The sequence below is a fragment of the Oncorhynchus kisutch genome, unplaced genomic scaffold (genome assembly GCF_002021735.2).
Source record: "Oncorhynchus kisutch isolate 150728-3 unplaced genomic scaffold, Okis_V2 scaffold2442, whole genome shotgun sequence".
NCBI classification, from domain to species: Eukaryota; Metazoa; Chordata; class Actinopteri; order Salmoniformes; family Salmonidae; genus Oncorhynchus; species Oncorhynchus kisutch.
The window spans coordinates 88,303-110,069 of NW_022264387.1; the positions used below are offsets into that span (position 1 = coordinate 88,303).

Sequence of the window (21,767 nt, forward strand, 5' to 3'; positions counted from 1 at the left end):
CAATAACCAAACTGTTTTCACAATTAATGTCACGAATCCCGCCGAAGATGGTGCCTCTTCCGGTTCGGGCGGCGCTCGGCGGTCGTCTCCTAGCTGATCCCCTTTTCTGTTTCATTTAGTTTAGTTGCACCTGTTTGTTGTTTGGGTTTTGGGCTGTTTAACCCCCGGAGGCCCGCTGGCTTTTCTGTTCATGTGGATTATTGTGGATTCCGTTTTTCTGGACAGTTCCGTCCTGTTTGTTGGGTTACGCCCTTGTGTTTGGCCGTTACTCTGTTCTTGGAATAAAGATCCACGTGTTGAACCCTGCTCTCTGCGCCTGACTCCTCCACCCAGAAGATCCACGTTTTGAACCCTGCTCTCTGCTCCTGACTCCTCCACCCAGAAGATCCACGTTTTGAACCCTGCTCTCTGCCTGACTCCTCCACCCAAAAGATCCACGTTTTGAACCCTGCTCTCTGCCTGACTCCTCCACCCAGAAGATCCATGTGTTGAACCCTGCTCTCTGCCTGACTCCTCCACCCAGAAGATCCACGTTTTGATCCCTGCTCTCTGCCCCTGACTCCTCCATCCAGAAGATCCACATTTTGAACCCTGCTCTCTGCCTGACTACTCCACCCAGAAGCCTTTACAATTAACAAAATTGTTTTTACAATGAACAGGCCTTTTCTTGTTTCAAGTCTGTTTTATTATGAAAAGTACAATATATCCTTGTATACTTTGTATACCTTGTACAACTATGGAGCGTATGTCCATATATAATTATACAATTTGTTATTCAACTTAAAAGACAACAAATGATCACATTGGTATTTTAAGTGTTATAAAACAGGAAGAGGTTGGAAGAGGTCCTCACAACTATAGGAAGACGCGCATGTGTGTGTTTGTCCAGTGAATGTGTGTGTGTCCAGTGTCTGTGTGTGTGTCCAGCGTGTGTGTGTCCAGTGTGTGTGTGTGTGTCCAGCGTGTGTGTGTCCAGTGTGTGTGTGTGTGTCCAGCGTGTGTGTGTCTGTGTCCAGTGTGTGTGTCCAGAGTGTGTGTGTGTGTCAAGTGTGTGTGTCCAGCGTGTTTGTGTGTGTGTGTCCAGTGTGTGTGTGTGTGTGTGTGTGTATATCACTGACACTGAGTCACCAAACAACCATTATTATTTCAGGGACACTGAGGAGCCAACATAAACATAAATCCCTGGATAGAGGGGCTCAGTGAATGTGGAGGTGAATGTGATCAGGTGGGTCCGTGTGTCAGAGGAGACTCTATAGAAGGACAGAGTTCCAGCTGGCCAGTCCAGATACACTCCTACTCTGTGGGAGCTGGAGGAGGGGACGTCTATGGTAGTGGGATTATTATTGTGACAGGCATAGTAACTGTTGTCAGAGCAGAACAGACTCCAGGACTTGTCACTGTATCCAAGACAACAATCAAGACGCCTTCCTCTCCTGTTGATTCCTTTATATGTCACTCCTATAACAGCCCTTCTCCCACTCCACTCTACCTCCCAGTAACAGCGCCCAGTCAGACCCTCTCTACACAGCACCTGTCCACAGCCCTCAAATCTCTCTGGGTGATCAGGATACGGCTGCTCCTCTGTCCTCCATGTCACCTTTCTGTTCTCCTCAGACAGAGAGAGGCGTCTGTTTACTGTGTTTGGGTCCAGTGTGAGATCACAGACATCTGATGGATGAAACCAGACACAATATTAGAAATCATCATCATTCACATTAGAATGTTAACTCACTTTTCACAAATTAATTTAAGGTAGATGTTTCTAGGTATCAAAAGGAGAAGTTAAGGTAACTTGAGACTTGTTGAATGATCATATGTTATACTGTATGGTAACATAAAACACACTTATTCCCATTAATTACACACACACACACATTTCCAATGTAACATGAACACGCCACACACACACACACAAAGAAATTCTTTGTAAATGTTGGTGTCCCTGATTTCTGCTTCTGTAGAACTACAGCTGATATTTAATATGACCAAGTAAGTAATGATGGTGGTCTTTGACTTTGACTTAACTTGAATTAAGACTTATTCTTAGTCATATTCTTCACAGCAGTCAACACTCACATTTTCTAAGCCCAGGTTTCATTCTGTTCTCTCCACCATGTTCCACACTGTAGCGGTAAGCAGAAGAACAGACAGTCATTGAGGGATACACCTGAACACACACACACACACACACACACACACACGGTCAGCAAATAACTAAGAATGGTTTGTGTGTGCGTGTGTGTGTGTGTCCAGTGTGTGTGTGAGTCCAGTGTGTGTTTCCAGTGTGTGTGTGTCCAGTGTGTGTGTCCAGTGTGTGTGTCCTGTGTGTGTGTGTGTGTGTGTGTACGTCCAGTATGTATCCAGTGTGTGTGTGTGTCCAGTGTTTCCAGTGTGTGTGTCCAGTGTGTGTGTGTGTCCAGTGTCTGTGTGTGTGTGTGTCCAGTATGTGTCCAGTGTGTGTGTGTGTCCAGTGTTTCCAGTGTGTGTGTCCAGTATGTGTCCAGTGTGTGTGTGTGTGTGTGTGTGTGTGTGTATGTCCAGTATGTGTCCAGTGTGTGTGTGTGTCCATTGTCTGTGTGTGTGTGTGTCCAGTATGTGTCCAGTGTGTGTGTGTGTCCAGTGTTTGTGTGTGTGTCCAGTATGTGTCCAGTGTCTGTGTGAGTGTGTGTCCAGTATGTGTCCAGTGTGACAGACACTGGACAGACACACTGGAAACACTGAACATATACACACACACACACACACACATACACACACACACACACACACAGACACACATACACACACACACTAGATACACACACACACATACAGTATAACTTTGTCCAAGTGGTATATAAATATCCAGTTAGTTAACCACAACACCCCTGTGGTGAAACGATTATTGCTGTGGAAGGTAATGAGCAACATATTGTGTCCAGTGTGTGTGTGTGTGTCCTGTTGGTGTCCTATGTGTGTCCAGTGTGTGTGTGTCCTGTTGGTATCCTATGTGTGTCCAGTGTGAATGTTCAGTGAGTGTCTTGCCAGTGAAAGGACACACACACACACACACACACACACACACACACACACACACACAGCATATAACTTTGTCCAAGTGGTGGAAAGAATGTTTGTCTTAACTAACCTGATAAGTCAAACATGTCTGATATGAACATTGACATAAACCCTCTACATACTTGAGTTCCTCCAGTCTGCAGTGTGGATCCTCCAGTCCAGCAGAGAGCAGTCTGACTCCTGAGTCTCCTGGGTGATTGTAGCTCAGGTCCAGCTCTCTCAGGTGTGAGGGGTTTGACCTCAGAGCTGAGACCAGAGAAGCACAGCCTTCCTCTGTGACTAGACAGCCTGACAGCCTGACAAAGAGATCATCATGACTTCACAAACACACAATTCAACACCAGTAGTGTAGAAGGACAATGGCAGATGCATTTAGTTAATTCCCCCAAACAACATATAGATTCATCTTCCGTTTCCTAGAATTGTATGGTCATATTGTTATACATATTGTTAAGAGTCAAAAAATTCATAAATGAATGTATCATTATTATATTAATCCGTCATCCGTCATTAATTAACATAATTGTATCATTATTCGAAAAAGAATCTAAGTAATCTAAGCTTGTAGAGATGTACAAATATTTTAGTAGACTGACCAGACCAGTTTAAAAAGCCAGAAGTCAGACTTAATCTTAATCTTATGTCTAAGTGATTAGATAACGAGTTGCCTTGAATAATAAAAATAATGTATCAATCATGAAAAATTGTGAGAGTTACAGAGGCTAGAGCAAAACATGCTAACCTCTCACCATTACCAATAACAGAGACTACAACAAAACATGCTAACCTCTCACCATTACCAATAACAGAGGCTACAACAAAACATGCTAACCTCTCACCATTACCAATAACAGAGACTACAACAAAACATGCTAACCTCTCACCATTACCAATAACAGAGGATACAACAAAACATGCTAACCTCTCACCATTACCAATAACAGAGGCCACAACAAAATATACTAACCTCTCACCATTACCAATAACAGAGGATACAACAAAACATGCTGACCTCTCACCATTACCCTCAAATAAAAGGTGACATTCTGTACTGTCACCTAATATGAAACATTATATCTCAAATCCAAAATGCTGGAGTAGAGCACCAAATGTAAAACTGTAAGCTTCACTGTCCAAACACATATGGTGTGGACTATGTGTGTCAGGTAAACACATGTGGATCTGGTGAACAGTTATCACTTGTTGACCAACTACAGGAATACTGACCTCAGAGTCTCCAGTTTACAGTGGGGATTCCCCAGTCCAGCAGAGAGCAGCTTCACTCCTGAATCCTTCAGGTCATTGTTACTCAGGTCCAGCTCTCTCAGGTGTGAGGGGTTTGGCTCCAGAGCTGAGACCAGAGAAGCACAGCCTTCCTCTGTGACTCCACAGCCTGACAGCCTGCAAAGAGATCATCATGACTTCACAAACACACTGTTCATTTAACGATAAGTGTAGAAGGACGATGGCAGATGCATTTGGTTTATTCTCTCAAACAACATATATATTCATCTTCTGTCTCCTAGAATTGTATGGTCATATTGTTATACTAATGTGAAAATCAATGCATTTATTCAATAAGTTATTCAAATTAATATTATGTAAATATTGTAATACATATTTTTCACTAAACTGAATATTTCTTCCTGATGATTAGTTCTTAATTGTCATTTTATTTACTCACAGAACAGCTCTGGAGGCTTTGACCACTGGCAGCAGCCTCAGAAGACCTTCCTCTGATCTGGAGTATTTCTTCAGGTCAAACACATCCAGCTCCTTTTCTGAAGTCAGCAACACAAAGACCAGAGCTGACCACTGTGCAGGTGACAGTTTGGGTTTTGAGAGACTTCCTGAGCTCAGGTATCTTTGGATCTCCTCCACTAGAGAATGGTCATTCAGTTCATTCAGACAGTGGAACAGATTGATGCTCCTCTCTGGAGAGGGATTCTCCCTGATCTTCTCCTTGATGTACTTGACTGTTTCTTCATGGCTCTGTGAGCTGCTTCTTGTCTTTGTCAGTAGACATCGTAAGTGCTTCTGATTGGACTCCAGTGAGAGGCCCAGAAGGAAGCGGAGGAAAAGGTCCAGGTTTCCCGTCTCACTTTGTAAGGCTTTATCCACAGCACTCCTGTAGAAAGTAACTTTACGCCTTTGTTTGATCCTCACAGAAAGGTTCCTGGATGTTGATTGCAGTTTGTCCATTAGATTCTCATTGTTGTTGATGAATGAGAGGAACACATATACAGCAGCCAGAAACTCCTGAATGCTCAGATGAACAAAGCAGTACACCTTGTCCTGGTACAGCCCACGTTCCTCTTTAAAGAGCTGTGTGCACAATCCTGAGTACACTGAGGCTTCATTGACATCAATGTCAGCCTCTTTCAGGTCTTCTTCATAGAAAATCAGATTGCCATTCACAAGCTGTTGAAAAGCCAGTTTTCCCAGTGACAGAATGCTCTCTTTATTCCAGTGTGGACCTGTCTCTTCTTTCCCAAGATACTTTTCATTCTTCTGTTTGGTATGAAACACCACAAGGTGTGTGTACATCTCAGTCAGAGTCTTGGGCATCTCTTCTCTCTTATGTTTCAGCATGTGTTCAAGGACTGTTGCAGAAATCCAACAGAAGACTGGAATGTGGCACATGATGTGGAGGCTCCTTGATGTCTTTATGTGTGAGATGATTCTGCTGGCCAGGTCCTCATCACTGAATCTCTTCCTGAAGTACTCCTCCTTCTGTGGGTCATTGAACCCTCGTACCTCTGTCACCTGGTCAACACACCCTGAAGGGATCTTATTGGCTGCTGCAGGTCTGGTAGTTATCCAGAGGAGAGCAGAGGGAAGCAGATTTCCCTTGATGAGATTTGTCAGCAGAACATCCACTGAGGTTGACTCTGTGACGTCACAACAGATCTTGTTATTCTGGAAGTCTAGGGGCAGTCGGCACTCATCCAGACCATCAAAGATGAACAGAACTTTGTACTTGTTGTAGATGGAGATTCCTGATTGTTTGGTTTCCATTGAGAAGTGATTGAGTAGTTCAATGGAAGTGTGTTTCTCCTCTTTCATCAAATTCAGCTCCCGAAAAGGGAATGAAAATACAAATTGGACATCCTGATTTGCTTTTCCTTCAGCCCAGTCCAGAATGAACTTCTGCACAGAGACTGTTTTTCCAATGCCAGCGACTCCCTTTGTCAGCACAGTTCTGATAGGTTTGTCTTGTCCAGTTAAGGGTTTGAAGATGTCGTTACATTTGATTGCAGTCTCTGGTCTTGCTTGTTTCCTGGTTGTTGTCTCAATCTGTCTCAGCTCATGTTCATTATTGACCTCTCCTGTTCCACCCTCTGTGATGTAGAGCTCTGTGTAGATCTTATTGAGAAGTGTTGGGTTTCCTTGTTTAGCGATCCCCTCAAATACACATCGAAACTTCTTCTTTAGATTAGATTTGAGTTCACGTTGGCAAATCACAGCAGGATCATCTGAATCTAGAAATAACACAGAGGATATTAATATTACGTCTGTTTTAATGCCTACAGTATTGTAGGACTGTTATAAAGTTGTAAATTATAATAATTTATTCTCTTAACTGACTGTATAAATGTGTAAATGTAGTCATAATGCATTACAGACTGGTGTGACTGATTATATTATTATTGGTATTATTGATGGTATTATTAATGTTGTCTCTCTCTCTCTAAATTAATCACCACAACACATCCCTGCTGCTACTTGATGAGGTCACTAGGTGTTGTGTTAAGGCTGCTACAATATCATTGAGTTACACAGCTACTTTAGCTGTACTTTAGCTACAGCTTTTAAATGTTATAAAACACCATTCATCATGAGGCAGACAGATCTTACATTTCTCCAGTGTGTCAGCAAGCTCCTTCTGGTTCATTTTCCTCAGGATGTGCAGTGTGATCTTCAGAGCCCCCTCTCTGGCACTGCTCTCCTGCTTCTCATCTTCAGCATCCACCACTTCCTTATCCTGCTTCTGACTCTCAAAGCCTTCTGGGAGTTCTGGACTAAGAATCCTCTTGAACATCTTCAGCTCGTTCTTCACAAATGTCATAATTTTCTCTTCAAGCAACTGAAATAAATCAAGTAAATAAGTTAAGCAAGAGAATAAATGCTTTCTCATTAACACATTAATGAATGATTGACAGATCAACTTTACTTGAGGTAAACAAAAACAAATGTACATAACAGGACCACATACACTGAATATGGAGGCCAGGTCTGTTTGATGACTCTGGGAAGACTGACCACTGAGAATCTCTGACTCTGATCTCTCCTGTTGGTTTCTGTGGACAAAACATGAGATTACATCTCCTCATCCAGGGAGTACACAGACAGACACACACACACACACACACACACACACACACACACACACACACACACACACACACACACACACACACACACACACACACACACACACACACACACACACACACACACACACACACACACGGAGGGAATGTTGTGTTTGTTTAATATTGTTTTAGGACTATGGAAATGGACAAAAGGATGAGCCTATGGATTATGAAAACAACAACAATAAATGGGAAAATGGGAGAGGAGAAATGACTAGAGACAGTGTTGTTTAACTCACTGACCAGGACCCATGAGTTCTTCTTACCTTTGTTCAGTAGAAAAGTCTCCCTCTCTAAACAGTATAGGTAGACCCATAGACTTATCACTCTTCATGGACACACAGCTGGGTACAGGGGAGGCTGGTCTCTCCTGCTTGAATGGGCTTCAACACAACAGAGACAATCTCTCATCATCTGAGCTCAGATGGGTAAAGAAGAGTTTCATTCCAAAACGCCATCTTCAGAAATGTTGGTACATTCGATTTTATTGTTTAAAGATATTATTAAACCACTATAAAGGCTTCTAAAGTTTTTTTTTTCTTCATTTAAACATGTTAGACTTGTTTTGCCCTAAACATCTCATAAAAAAAAAAAAAATTGCTGTTATTTTCCTGCTGTGAGAAACTGGGTCAAATTAAGATATAGCATCTGTAAGTGCATTCATCTATAGATATCTAGGTGAGACAACCACATATCACAGTCTAATATACAGGATACCAACATTCCTGTTAAATAATGGATATATCGATATCTAGGTGAGACAACCACATATCACAGTCTAATATACAGGATACCAACATTCCTGTTAAATAATGGATATATCGATATCTAGGTGAGACAACCACATATCACAGTCTAATATACAGGATACCAACATTCCTGTTAAATAATGGATATATCGATATCTAGGTGAGACAACCACATATCACAGTCTAATATACAGGATACCAACCTTCCTGTTAAATAATGGATATATCGATATCTAGGTGAGACAACCACATATCACAGTCTAATATACAGGATACCAACCTTCCTGTTAAATAATGGATATATCGATATCTAGGTGAGACAACCACATATCACAGTCTAATATACAGGATACCAACCTTCCTGTTAAATAATGGATATATAGATATCTAGGTGAGACAACAATGGATATATAGATATCTAGGTGAGACAACAATGGATATATAGATATCTAGGTGAGACAACAATGGATATATAGATATCTAGGTGAGACAACAATGGATATATAGATATCTAGGTGAGACAACAATGGATATATAGATATCTAGGTGAGACAACAATGGAATATATAGATATCTAGGTGAGACAACAATGGATATATAGATATCTAGGTGAGACAACAATGGATATATAGATATCTAGGTGAGACAACAATGGATATATAGATATCTAGGTGATACAACAATGGATATATAGATATCTAGGTGAGACAACAATGGATATATAGATATCTAGGTGAGACAACAATGGATATATAGATATCTAGGTGAGACAACAATGGATATATAGATATCTAGGTGAGACAACAATGGATATATAGATATCTAGGTGAGACAACAATGGATATATAGATATCTAGGTGAGACAACAATGGATATATAGATATCTAGGTGAGACAACAATGGATATATAGATATCTAGGTGAGACAACAATGGATATATAGATATCTAGGTGAGACAACAATGGATATATAGATATCTAGGTGAGACAACAATGGATATATAGATATCTAGGTGAGACAACAATGGATATATAGATATCTAGGTGAGACAACAATGGATATATAGATATCTAGGTGAGACAACAATGGATATATAGATATCTAGGTGAGACAACAATGGATATATAGATATCTAGGTGAGACAACAATGGATATATAGATATCTAGGTGAGACAACAATGGATATATAGATATCTAGGTGAGACAACAATGGATATATAGATATCTAGGTGAGACAACAATGGATATATAGATATCTAGGTGAGACAACAATGGATATATAGATATCTAGGTGAGACAACAATGGATATATAGATATCTAGGTGAGACAACAATGGATATATAGATATCTAGGTGAGACACAATGGATATATAGATATCTAGGTGAGACAACAATGGATATATAGATATCTAGGTGAGACAACAATGGATATATAGATATCTAGGTGAGACAACAATGGATATATAGATATCTAGGTGAGACAACAATGGATATATAGATATCTAGGTGAGACAACAATGGATATATAGATATCTAGGTGAGACAACAATGGATATATAGATATCTAGGTGAGACAACAATGGATATATAGATATCTAGGTGAGACAACAATGGATATATAGATATCTAGGTGAGACAACAATGGATATATAGATATCTAGGTGAGACAACAATGGATATATAGATATCTAGGTGAGACAACAATGGATATATAGATATCTAGGTGAGACAACCAATGGATATATAGATATCTAGGTGAGACAACAATGGATATATAGATATCTAGGTGAGACAACAATGGATATATAGATATCTAGGTGAGACAACAATGGATATATAGATATCTAGGTGAGACAACAATGGATATATAGATATCTAGGTGAGACAACAATGGATATATAGATATCTAGGTGAGACAACAATGGATATATAGATATCTAGGTGAGACAACAATGGATATATAGATATCTAGGTGAGACAACAATGGATATATAGATATCTAGGTGAGACAACAATGGATACAACATAGGTGGAATTATATAGATATCTAGGTGAGACAACAATGGATATATAGATATCTAGGTGAGACAACAATGGATATATAGATATCTAGGTGAGACAACAATGGATATATAGATATCTAGGTGAGACAACAATGGATATATAGATATCTAGGTGAGACAACAATGGATATATAGATATCTAGGTGAGACAACAATGGATATATAGATATCTAGGTGAGACAACAATGGATATATAGATATCTAGGTGAGACAACAATGGATATATAGATATCTAGGTGAGACAACAATGGATATATAGATATCTAGGTGAGACAACAATGGATATATAGATATCTAGGTGAGACAACAATGGATATATAGATATCTAGGTGAGACAACAATGGATATATAGATATCTAGGTGAGACAACAATGGATATATAGATATCTAGGTGAGACAACAATGGATATATAGATATCTAGGTGAGACAACAATGGATATATAGATATCTAGGTGAGACAACAATGGATATATAGATATCTAGGTGAGACAACAATGGATATATAGATATCTAGGTGAGACAACAATGGATATATAGATATCTAGGTGAGACAACAATGGATATATAGATATCTAGGTGAGACAACAATGGATATATAGATATCTAGGTGAGACAACAATGGATATATAGATATCTAGGTGAGACAACAATGGATATATAGATATCTAGGTGAGACAACAATGGATATATAGATATCTAGGTGAGACAACAATGGATATATAGATATCTAGGTGAGACAACAATGGATATATAGATATCTAGGTGAGACAACAATGGATATATAGATATCTAGGTGAGACAACAATGGATATATAGATATCTAGGTGAGACAACAATGGATATATAGATATCTAGGTGAGACAACAATGGATATATAGATATCTAGGTGAGACAACAATGGATATATAGATATCTAGGTGAGACAACAATGGATATATAGATATCTAGGTGAGACAACAATGGATATATAGATATCTAGGTGAGACAACAATGGATATATAGATATCTAGGTGAGACAACAATGGATATATAGATATCTAGGTGAGACAACAATGGATATATAGATATCTAGGTGAGACAACAATGGATATATAGATATCTAGGTGAGACAACAATGGATATATAGATATCTAGGTGAGACAACAATGGATATATAGATATCTAGGTGAGACAACAATGGATATATAGATATCTAGGTGAGACAACAATGGATATATAGATATCTAGGTGAGACAACAATGGATATATAGATATCTAGGTGAGACAACAATGGATATATAGATATCTAGGTGAGACAACAATGGATATATAGATATCTAGGTGAGACAACAATGGATATATAGATATCTAGGTGAGACAACAATGGATATATAGATATCTAGGTGAGACAACAATGGATATATAGATATCTAGGTGAGACAACAATGGATATATAGATATCTAGGTGAGACAACAATGGATATATAGATATCTAGGTGAGACAACATGGATATATAGATATCTAGGTGAGACAACAATGGATATATAGATATCTAGGTGAGACAACAATGGATATATAGATATCTAGGTGAGACAACAATGGATATATAGATATCTAGGTGAGACAACAATGGATATATAGATATCTAGGTGAGACAACAATGGATATATAGATATCTAGGTGAGACAACATTGGATATATAGATATCTAGGTGAGACAACAATGGATATATAGATATCTAGGTGAGACAACAATGGATATATAGATATCTAGGTGAGACAACAATGGATATATAGATATCTAGGTGAGACAACATTGGATATATAGATATCTAGGTGAGACAACAATGGATATATAGATATCTAGGTGAGACAACAATGGATATATAGATATCTAGGTGAGACAACAATGGATATATAGATATCTAGGTGAGACAACAATGGATATATAGATATCTAGGTGAGACAACAATGGATATATAGATATCTAGGTGAGACAACATTGGATATATAGATATCTAGGTGAGACAACAATGGATATATAGATATCTAGGTGAGACAACAATGGATATATAGATATCTAGGTGAGACAACAATGGATATATAGATATCTAGGTGAGACAACAATGGATATATAGATATCTAGGTGAGACAACAATGGATATATATATTTATTTGCATTTAGCAAAAAAAAACACATTTTCATACAAATCTAGAACAGTTATATAGAATGTACCCATAAGCAATTTCTGATTAAAAAACATTTTAGAATATACATTCTTAAACAATATTGTCAGCTCACCTTTTAGTTTTGGTGACATGTCCCCCAGAGAGACTCATTTTAGAGGCAGGGCCCCCCTTCTTTCTCTCTCCAGAGAGACTCATTTTAGAGCACTGACCCCTAAACAGAGATCCAACATGTTGGTTGTGGTTAACACAGTGACAACTAAACAGAGATCCAACATGTTGGTTGTGGTTAACACAGTGACCCCTAAACAGAGATCCAGCATGTTGGTTGTGGTTAACACAGTGACAACTAAACAGAGATCCAACATGTTGGTTTTGGTTAACACAGTGACAACTAAACAGAGATCCAAGATGTTGGTTGTGGTTGACACACTGACCCCTAAACAGAGATCCAACATGTTGGTTGTGGTTAACACAGTGACAACTAAACAGAGATCCAACATGTTGGTTGTGGTTAACACAGTGACAACTAAACAGAGATCCAACATGTTGGTTGTGGTTAACACAGTGACAACTAAACAGAGATCCAGCATGTTGGTTGTGGTTAACACAGTGACAACTAAACAGAGATCCAACATGTTAGTTGTGGTTAACACAGTGACAACTAAACAGAGATCCAACATGTTGGTTGTGGTCAACACAGTGACAACTAAACAGAGATCCAACATGTTGGTTGTGGTCAACACAGTGACAACTAAACAGAGATCCAACATGTTGGTTGTGGTTAACACAGTGACAACTAAACAGAGATCCAACATGTTGGTTGTGGTTAACACAGTGACAACTAAACAGAGATCCAACATGTTGGTTGTGGTTAACACAGTGACAACTAAACAGAGATCCATCATGTTGGTTGTGGTTAACACAGTGACAACTAAACAGAGATCCAACATGTTGGTTGTGGTTAACACAGTGACAACTAAACAGAGATCCAACATGTTGGTTGTGGTTAACACAGTGACAACTAAACAGAGATCCAACATGTTGGTTGTGGTTAACACAGTGACAACTAAACAGAGATCCATCATGTTGGTTGTGGTTAACACAGTGACAACTAAACAGAGATCCAACATGTTGGTTGTGGTCAACACAGTGACAACTAAACAGAGATCCAACATGTTGGTTGTGGTTAACACAGTGACAACTAAACAGAGATCCAACATGTTGGTTGTGGTTAACACAGTGACAACTAAACAGAGATCCAACATGTTGGTTGTGGTTAACACAGTGACAACTAAACAGAGATCCAACATGTTGGTTGTGGTTAACACAGTGACAACTAAACAGAGATCCATCATGTTGGTTGTGGTTAACACAGTGACAACTAAACAGAGATCCAACATGTTGGTTGTGGTTAACACAGTGACAACTAAACAGAGATCCAACATGTTGGTTGTGGTTAACACAGTGACAACTAAACAGAGATCCAACATGGTGGTTGTGGTTAACACAGTGACAACTAAACAGAGATCCAACATGTTGGTTGTGGTTAACACAGTGACAACTAAACAGAGATCCATCATGTTGGTTGTGGTTAACACAGTGACAACTAAACAGAGATCCAACATGTTGGTTGTGGTTAACACAGTGACAACTAAACAGAGATCCAGCATGTTGGTTGTGGTTAACACAGTGACAACTAAACAGAGATCCAACATGTTGGTTGTGGTTAACACAGTGACAACTAAACAGAGATCCAACATGTTGGTTGTGGTTAACACAGTGACAACTAAACAGAGATCCAACATGTTGGTTGTGGTTAACACAGTGACAACTAAACAGAGATCCAGCATGTTGGTTGTGGTTAACACAGTGACAACTAAACAGAGATCCAGCATGTTGGTTGTGGTTAACACAGTGACAACTAAACAGAGATCCAACATGTTGGTTGTGTTTAACACAGTGACAACTAAACAGAGATCCAACATGTTGGTTGTGGTTAACACAGTGACAACTAAACAGAGATCCAACATGTTGGTTGTGTTTAACACAGTGACAACTAAACAGAGATCCAACATGTTGGTTGTGGTTAACACAGTGACAACTAAACAGAGATCCAACATGTTGGTTGTGGTTAACACAGTGACAACTAAACAGAGATCCAACATGTTGGTTGTGTTTAACACAGTGACAACTAAACAGAGATCCAACATGTTGGTTGTGGTTAACACAGTGACAACTAAACAGAGATCCAACATGTTGGTTGTGGTTAACACAGTGACAACTAAACAGAGATCCAACATGTTGGTTGTGGTTAACACAGTGACAACTAAACAGAGATCCAACATGTTGGTTGTGGTTAACACAGTGACAACTAAACAGAGATCCATCATGTTGGTTGTGGTTAACACAGTGACAACTAAACAGAGATCCAACATGTTGGTTGTGGTTAACACAGTGACAACTAAACAGAGATCCAGCATGTTGGTTGTGGTTAACACAGTGACAACTAAACAGAGATCCAACATGTTGGTTGTGGTTAACACAGTGACAACTAAACAGAGATCCAACATGTTGGTTGTGGTTAACACAGTGACAACTAAACAGAGATCCAACATGTTGGTTGTGGTTAACACAGTGACAACTAAACAGAGATCCAACATGTTGGTTGTGGTTAACACAGTGACAACTAAACAGAGATCCAACATGTTGGTTGTGGTTAACACAGTGACAACTAAACAGAGATCCAACATGTTGGTTGTGGTTAACACAGTGACAACTAAACAGAGTGGTTGTTGTCTAATTGTCCAGCTTTTATTTAGTTGAATGAACATTCTCAAAGATGATATGCTGTTATTGAAATATGTTTCAGTCCATTGTCATTGTCATTTTAGTAATGTCATCCCCCGACCCACCTGGACCCCTGCCGTGACCCACAAGTGGTCCTGACAGAGTTTACATAGACTACCAGTAGCAGGACTCATCACCTTCAAATCATTTTCATTCTAAATAACTGAGCATGTAGCGACATCTTCTAAACATTTCCCACAGAGACCATCAGGTCGTTCAGGAATATAAAGGATATTTCCTAAACATTTCCCACAGAGACCATCAGGTCGTTCAGGAATATAAAGGATATTTCCTAAACATTTCCCACAGAGACCATCAGGTCGTTCAGGAATATAAAGGATATTTCCTAAACATTTCCCACAGAGACCATCAGGTCGTTCAGGAATATAAAGGATATTTCCTAAACATTTCCCACAGAGACCATAAGGTCGTTCAGGAATATAAAGGATATTTCCTAAACATTTCCCACAGAGACCCTCAGGTCGTTCAGCAATATAAAGGATATTTCCTAAACATTTCCCACAGAGACCATCAGGTCGTTCAGCAATATAAAGGATATTTCCTAAACATTTCCCACAGAGACCATCAGGTCGTTCAGGAATATAAAGGATATTTCCTAAACATTTCCCACAGAGACCATCAGGTCGTTCAGCAATATAAAGGATATTTCCTAAACATTTCCCACAGAGACCATCAGGTCGTTCAGCAATATAAAGGATATTTCCTAAACATTTCCCACAGAGACCATCAGGTCGTTCAGGAATATAAAGGATATTTCCTAAACATTTCCCACAGAGACCATCAGGTCGTTCAGCAATATAAAGGATATTTCCTAAACATTTCCCACAGAGACCATCAGGTCGTTCAGCAATATAAAGGATATTTCTAAACATTTCCCACAGAGACCATCAGGTCGTTCAGGAATATAAAGGATATTTCCTAAACATTTCCCACAGAGACCATCAGGTCGTTCAGGAATATAAAGGATATTTCCTAAACATTTCCCACAGAGACCATCAGGTCGTTCAGCAATATAAAGGATATTTCCTAAACATTTCCCACAGAGACCATCAGGTCGTTCAGGAATATAAAGGATATTTCCTAAACATTTCCCACAGAGACCATCAGGTCGTTCAGGAATATAAAGGATATTTCCTAAACATTTCCCACAGAGACCATCAGGTCGTTCAGCAATATAAAGGATATTTCCTAAACATTTCCCACAGAGACCATCAGGTCGTTCAGCAATATAAAGGATATTTCCTAAACATTTCCCACAGAGACCATCAGGTCGTTCAGGAATATAAAGGATCATATCTCAGCCTATTCTGTCTATTGAATGTGTGACGACCTCAGTTCATAATAATTATCCTCCAGACTTACTAGACTTACTAACTGTATAACTGTATAATAGTTCTATGTAGTCTATAGTAGACTTACTAGACTTACTAGACTTACTAACTGTATAATAGTTCTATGTAGTCTATAGTAGACTTACTAGACTTACTAACTGTATAACTGTATAATAGTTCTATGTAGTCTATAGTAGACTTACTAGACTTACTAGACTTACTAACTGTATAATAGTTCTATGTAGTCTATAGTAGACTTACTAGACTTACTAGACTTACTAACTGTATAACTGTATAATAGTTCTATGTCGTCTATAGTAGACTTACCAGTCTGCCCGTCTTCCCTTCAAATCAACACATTTATCCCACTTCTAGTTGTGCAGACAAATCTGTGCCACAGTTTCTACAGCCATTTTGTAACTGTGTAAGCTACACACTTATTTACAATTTCATGAGGAAATCCCATATTTTCTGACGCTGTTGCAGAGGCAGTACTCTGTATTACAAACTTCAAAAACCTTTTTATATTCATCTCAAATACACTACAAGTTTTACATTCCCTACATTGCAGGAAAGTTCTCATGCAAAAGGTTATACATTCAGATCCTGTACAGAGATTGTCTTTGGTTTTGGGAAGGCTGAAAGATAACATTGAATTCCCCTCAAGTATTGAAAACAGGAAGTGAACTGAGGAAAGGCTGGTCGGAGGAGCTATAGTCTGGTGGGAGGAGTTATAGTCTGGTGGGAGGAGCTATAGGAGGACGGGTTCATTTTTATGGCTGAAATTGAATAAATTAATTAAGTGTTTGATGTTCCAGTTATTCCATTCCAGTCTTTACACTGAGCCTGTCCTCATAGCTCCTCCACCAGCCTCCTTTGGTTTGTATGTGAAAGTATTCAGGTGTTCATGTTGCTGTGGAGGCAAATGATATATAAAACACACTACCTTTAAAGGTCCTATTCAGCCATAAAAATAAAATAACATCAGAATATATAAAAACACGACCTTTAAAGGTCCTATTCAGCCATAAAAATAAAATAACATCAGAATATATATATAAAAACACGACCTTTAAAGGTCCTATTCAGCCATAAAAATAAAATAACATCAGAATATATATATAAAAACACTACCTTTAAAGGTCCTATTCAGCCATAAAAATAAATAACATCAGAATATATATATAAAAACACGACCTTTAAAGGTCCTATTCAGCCATAAAAATAAAGTAAAATAAAATGTGTAAATGGTGCATTTCTAAGTTTTGTAGAAAAAAAAAGTATAAAGTTAAAAAGTTCTACCCAATGACATCATCAAAAGTTATAACATTTAAAACCAGTGGTTTTCAAACACAATTAGATTGTCAGTGGTGTTTGGAAGCAATACAAAACCTAAACTATTGCAGGTTTTGAAAATCACTGTTTTTTACTTTTATGTCACAGAAAACATATTTTTAAGACTTTTCTACTTCTATTTTTCACTACAGATCGTAGTAAAACAAATTTCACACATGATAAGAGTCAGCCTGTAGACAAGATTACATTTACAATAATCTGATGAGTGACAATATTACGTCTATCAGTTGTCAAATATTACATGAAGAGATGGGAGCATCTGGTACATGAAGAGATGGGAGCATCTGGTACATGAAGAGATGGGAGCATCTAGTACTTAAAGAGATGGGAGCATCTAGTACATGAAGAGATGGGAGCATCTAGTACATGAAGAGATGGGAGCATCTGGTACATGAAGAGATGGGAGCATCTAGTACATGAAGAGATGGGAGCATCTAGTACATGAAGAGATGGGAGCATCTAGTACATGAAGAGATGGGAGCATCTAGTACATGAAGAGATGGGAGCATCTAGTACTTGAAGAGATGGGAGCATCTAGTACATGAAGAGATGGGAGCATCTAGTACTTAAAGAGATGGGAGCATCTAGTACATGAAGAGATGGGAGCATCTAGTACATGAAGAGATGGGAGCATCTAGTACATGAAGAGATGGGAGCATCTAGTACATGAAGAGATGGAAGCATCTAGTACATGAAGAGATGGGAGCATCTAGTACATGAAGAGATGGGAGCATCTAGTACATGAAGAGATGGGAGCATCTAGTACATGAAGAGATGGAAGCATCTAGTACATGAAGAGATGGGAGCATCTAGTACATGAAGAGATGGGAGCATCTAGTACATGAAGAGATGGAAGCATCTAGTACATGAAGAGATGGGAGCATCTAGTACCTGAAGAGATGGGAGCATCTAGTATATGAAGAGATGGGAGCATCTAGTACATGAAGAGATGGGAGCATCTAGTACATGAAGAGATGGGAGCATCTAGTACATGAAGAGATGGGAGCATCTAGTACCTGAAGAGATGGGAGCATCTAGTAATTGACAGATGCAGTGAAAGGAGCATATATTTATTAAATCCTCCTTCAGAGTCACAAGCAGGTTAAACATTGTGATTTCTATATAATACTGTAACAGAGTTTAAACATTGTGGTTTCTATATAATACTGTATCTGAGATCAGATTCTGCAGGTTAAACATTGTGATTTCTATATAATACTGTATCTGAGATCAGATTCTACAGGTTAAACATTGTGGTTTCTATATAATACTGTATCAGAGGTTAAACATTGTGGTTTCTATATAATACTGTATCAGAAAGAGCAGATTCTGCAGGTTAAACATTGTGGTTTCTATATAATACTGTATCTGAGATCAGATTCTACAGGTTAAACATTGTGGTTTCTATATAATACTGTATCTGAGATCAGATTCTACAGGTTCATTGACACGTACCTTCATCAAATAACTCTCAACATTCAAGAGGTGCAGCTTAATTTCCAAAGTTCACTTTTTCTTCAACAACATCCGTGTTGTCCAGGTATTTATCACAGGACCCCTGCAGCAGCAGTATTGATCAACATCCGTGTTGTCCAGGTATTAATCACAGGACCCCTGCAGCAGCATTGATCAACATCCGTGTTGTCCAGGTATTTATCACAGGACCCCTGCAGCAGCAGCATTGATCTGCAACTAGGCAGAAACTAGTAACACAATCAAATTCAAATCTGATATTCTGTCGTCAATGGATGAATGGCCAATAGAAACCAGATAGAAACTGATAATAGTGCATGTGACTTCAGTTCTGGTTAGCCACAGACTTGCTCAATGTCTTTCCATGTCTGGGGAAATGAAACCATGCCAGTGGTTGAGTGTCTGAGACTGTGGTCTTGAGTCATGTGGAGCCTGACATGGACAAAGGCAGACATGTGACCATGGAAAACATCTTCACATCATTTTCCTGTCAGACAAGTTGATTACAAACAAGACTAGCCTGCTAGGAACAGTGAACACACAAACAAGACTAGCCTGCTATGAACAGTGAACAAACAAACAAGACTAGCCTGCTAGGAACAGTGAACACACAAAGAAGACTATCCTGCTAGGAACAGTGAACACACAAAGAAGACTATCCTGCTAGGAACAGTGAACACACAAAGAAGACTATCCTGCTAGGAACAGTGAACACACAAACAAGACTAGCCTGCTAGGAACAGTGAACACACAAAGAAGACTAGCCTAGCCAGGTCATAACAGTATAAACAGTATCTCTACCATATACAGACAGCAACTAGTATCCCCTTTATGATCTAGCCAGGTCATTACAGTATATACAGTATCTCTACCATATACAGACAGCAACTAGTATCCCCTTTATGATCTAGCCAGGTCATTACAGTATATACAGTATCTCTACCATATACAGACAGCAACTAGTATCCCCTTTATGATCTAGCCAGGTCATTACAGTATATACAGTATCTCTACCATATACAAACAGCCTTCCATCTGACAGACACCAACTAGTATCCCCCCTTTCATTATATTACATTCATATTATTACTATTACATGGCAATACTCTGTAAAAGGAGGTACTTGCCGCTGGCCTGTTGCGCTGTTCTACAATGTGCTCGACATGGCTGCTATCAACACGTGTTGTACAAGCAATGCCTTGTCAAGACAGTCAACAGGAGAGATTTCATCATGGATCTGGCATGTGAGCTTCATGAGAACCACATGAACGCAGAGAAAGAAGCTACAGTCACCAAGCAGGCCTCCCAGGCAGCAGGTACTGCTCTCCCTCTTCCCCAAGCACCACATCTCCCACTGGGGAGAAAAGAGACACAATGTCAAGTCGGCAGATTCACACCGAACAAGGCCAATGAACACGGTGTGCAGGGCAACCCATTTGACTTGTTTGTGGACCTGAAGCATAAAGAGAAGAGGGGATTGATTCATGTGTGAAGGAGCTACAGTGTCTGATAGCATAAAGAGAAGAGGGGATTGATTCATGTGTAAAGGTGCTACAGTGTCTGATAGCATAAAGAGAAGAGGGGATTGATTCATGTGTAAAAGGAGCTACAGTGTCTGATAGCATAAAGAGAAGAGGGGATTGATTCATGTGTAAAGGAGCTACAGTGTCTGATTGCATAAAGAGAAGAGGTGTTCTACAGTGTCTGATAGCATAAAGAGAAGAGGGGATTGATTCATGTGTAAAGGAGCTACAGTGTCTGATTGCATAAAGAGAAGAGGTGTTCTACAGTGTCTGATAGCATACAGAGAAGAGGGGATTGATTCATGTGTAAATGAGCTACAGTGTCTGATAGCATAAAGAGAAGAGGGGATTGATTCATGTGTAAATGAGCTACAGTGTCTGATAGCATAAAGAGAAGAGGGGATTGATTCATGTGTAAATGAGCTACAGTGTCTGATAGCATAAAGAGAAGAGGGGATTGATTCATGTGTAAATGAGCTACAGTGTCTGATAGCATAAAGAGAAGAGGGGATTGATTCATGTGTAAAGGAGCTACAGTGTCTGATAGCATAAAGAGAAGAGGTGTTCTACAGTGTCTGATAGCATACAGAGAAGAGGGGATTGATTCATGTGTAAATGAGCTACAGTGTCTGATAGCATAAAGAGAAGAGGGGATTGATTCATGTGTAAATGAGCTACAGTGTCTGATAGCATAAAGAGAAGAGGGGATTGATTCATGTGTAAATGAGCTACAGTGTCTGATAGCATAAAGAGAAGAGGTGATCTACAGTGTCTTATAGCATAAAGAGAAGAGGTGTTCT

General features: G+C 39.1%; 1 protein-coding gene and 1 long non-coding RNA gene across 2 annotated transcripts; both read right to left on the bottom strand.

Moving 5' to 3' along the window:
* Positions 1–5,646: 5,646 nt before the first annotated feature.
* Positions 5,647–6,959, bottom strand: LOC116370085 (NLR family CARD domain-containing protein 3-like; the record flags this gene model as incomplete). Its single annotated transcript, XM_031819690.1, has 2 exons — positions 6,916–6,959; positions 5,647–6,539 (listed from the first exon to the last, which is right to left on the bottom strand). Coding segments are annotated over exons 1-2 (930 nt in total), but the record flags the coding sequence as incomplete, so codon positions are not given.
* A 349-nt stretch (positions 6,960–7,308) lies between these two features.
* On the bottom strand, positions 7,309–20,910 carry LOC116370086 (uncharacterized). Its single transcript, XR_004208704.1, has 4 exons — positions 19,427–20,910; positions 12,529–12,627; positions 7,700–7,816; positions 7,309–7,358 (listed from the first exon to the last, which is right to left on the bottom strand). It is a non-coding gene; the product is annotated as an uncharacterized LOC116370086 (long non-coding RNA).
* Positions 20,911–21,767: the final 857 nt, after the last annotated feature.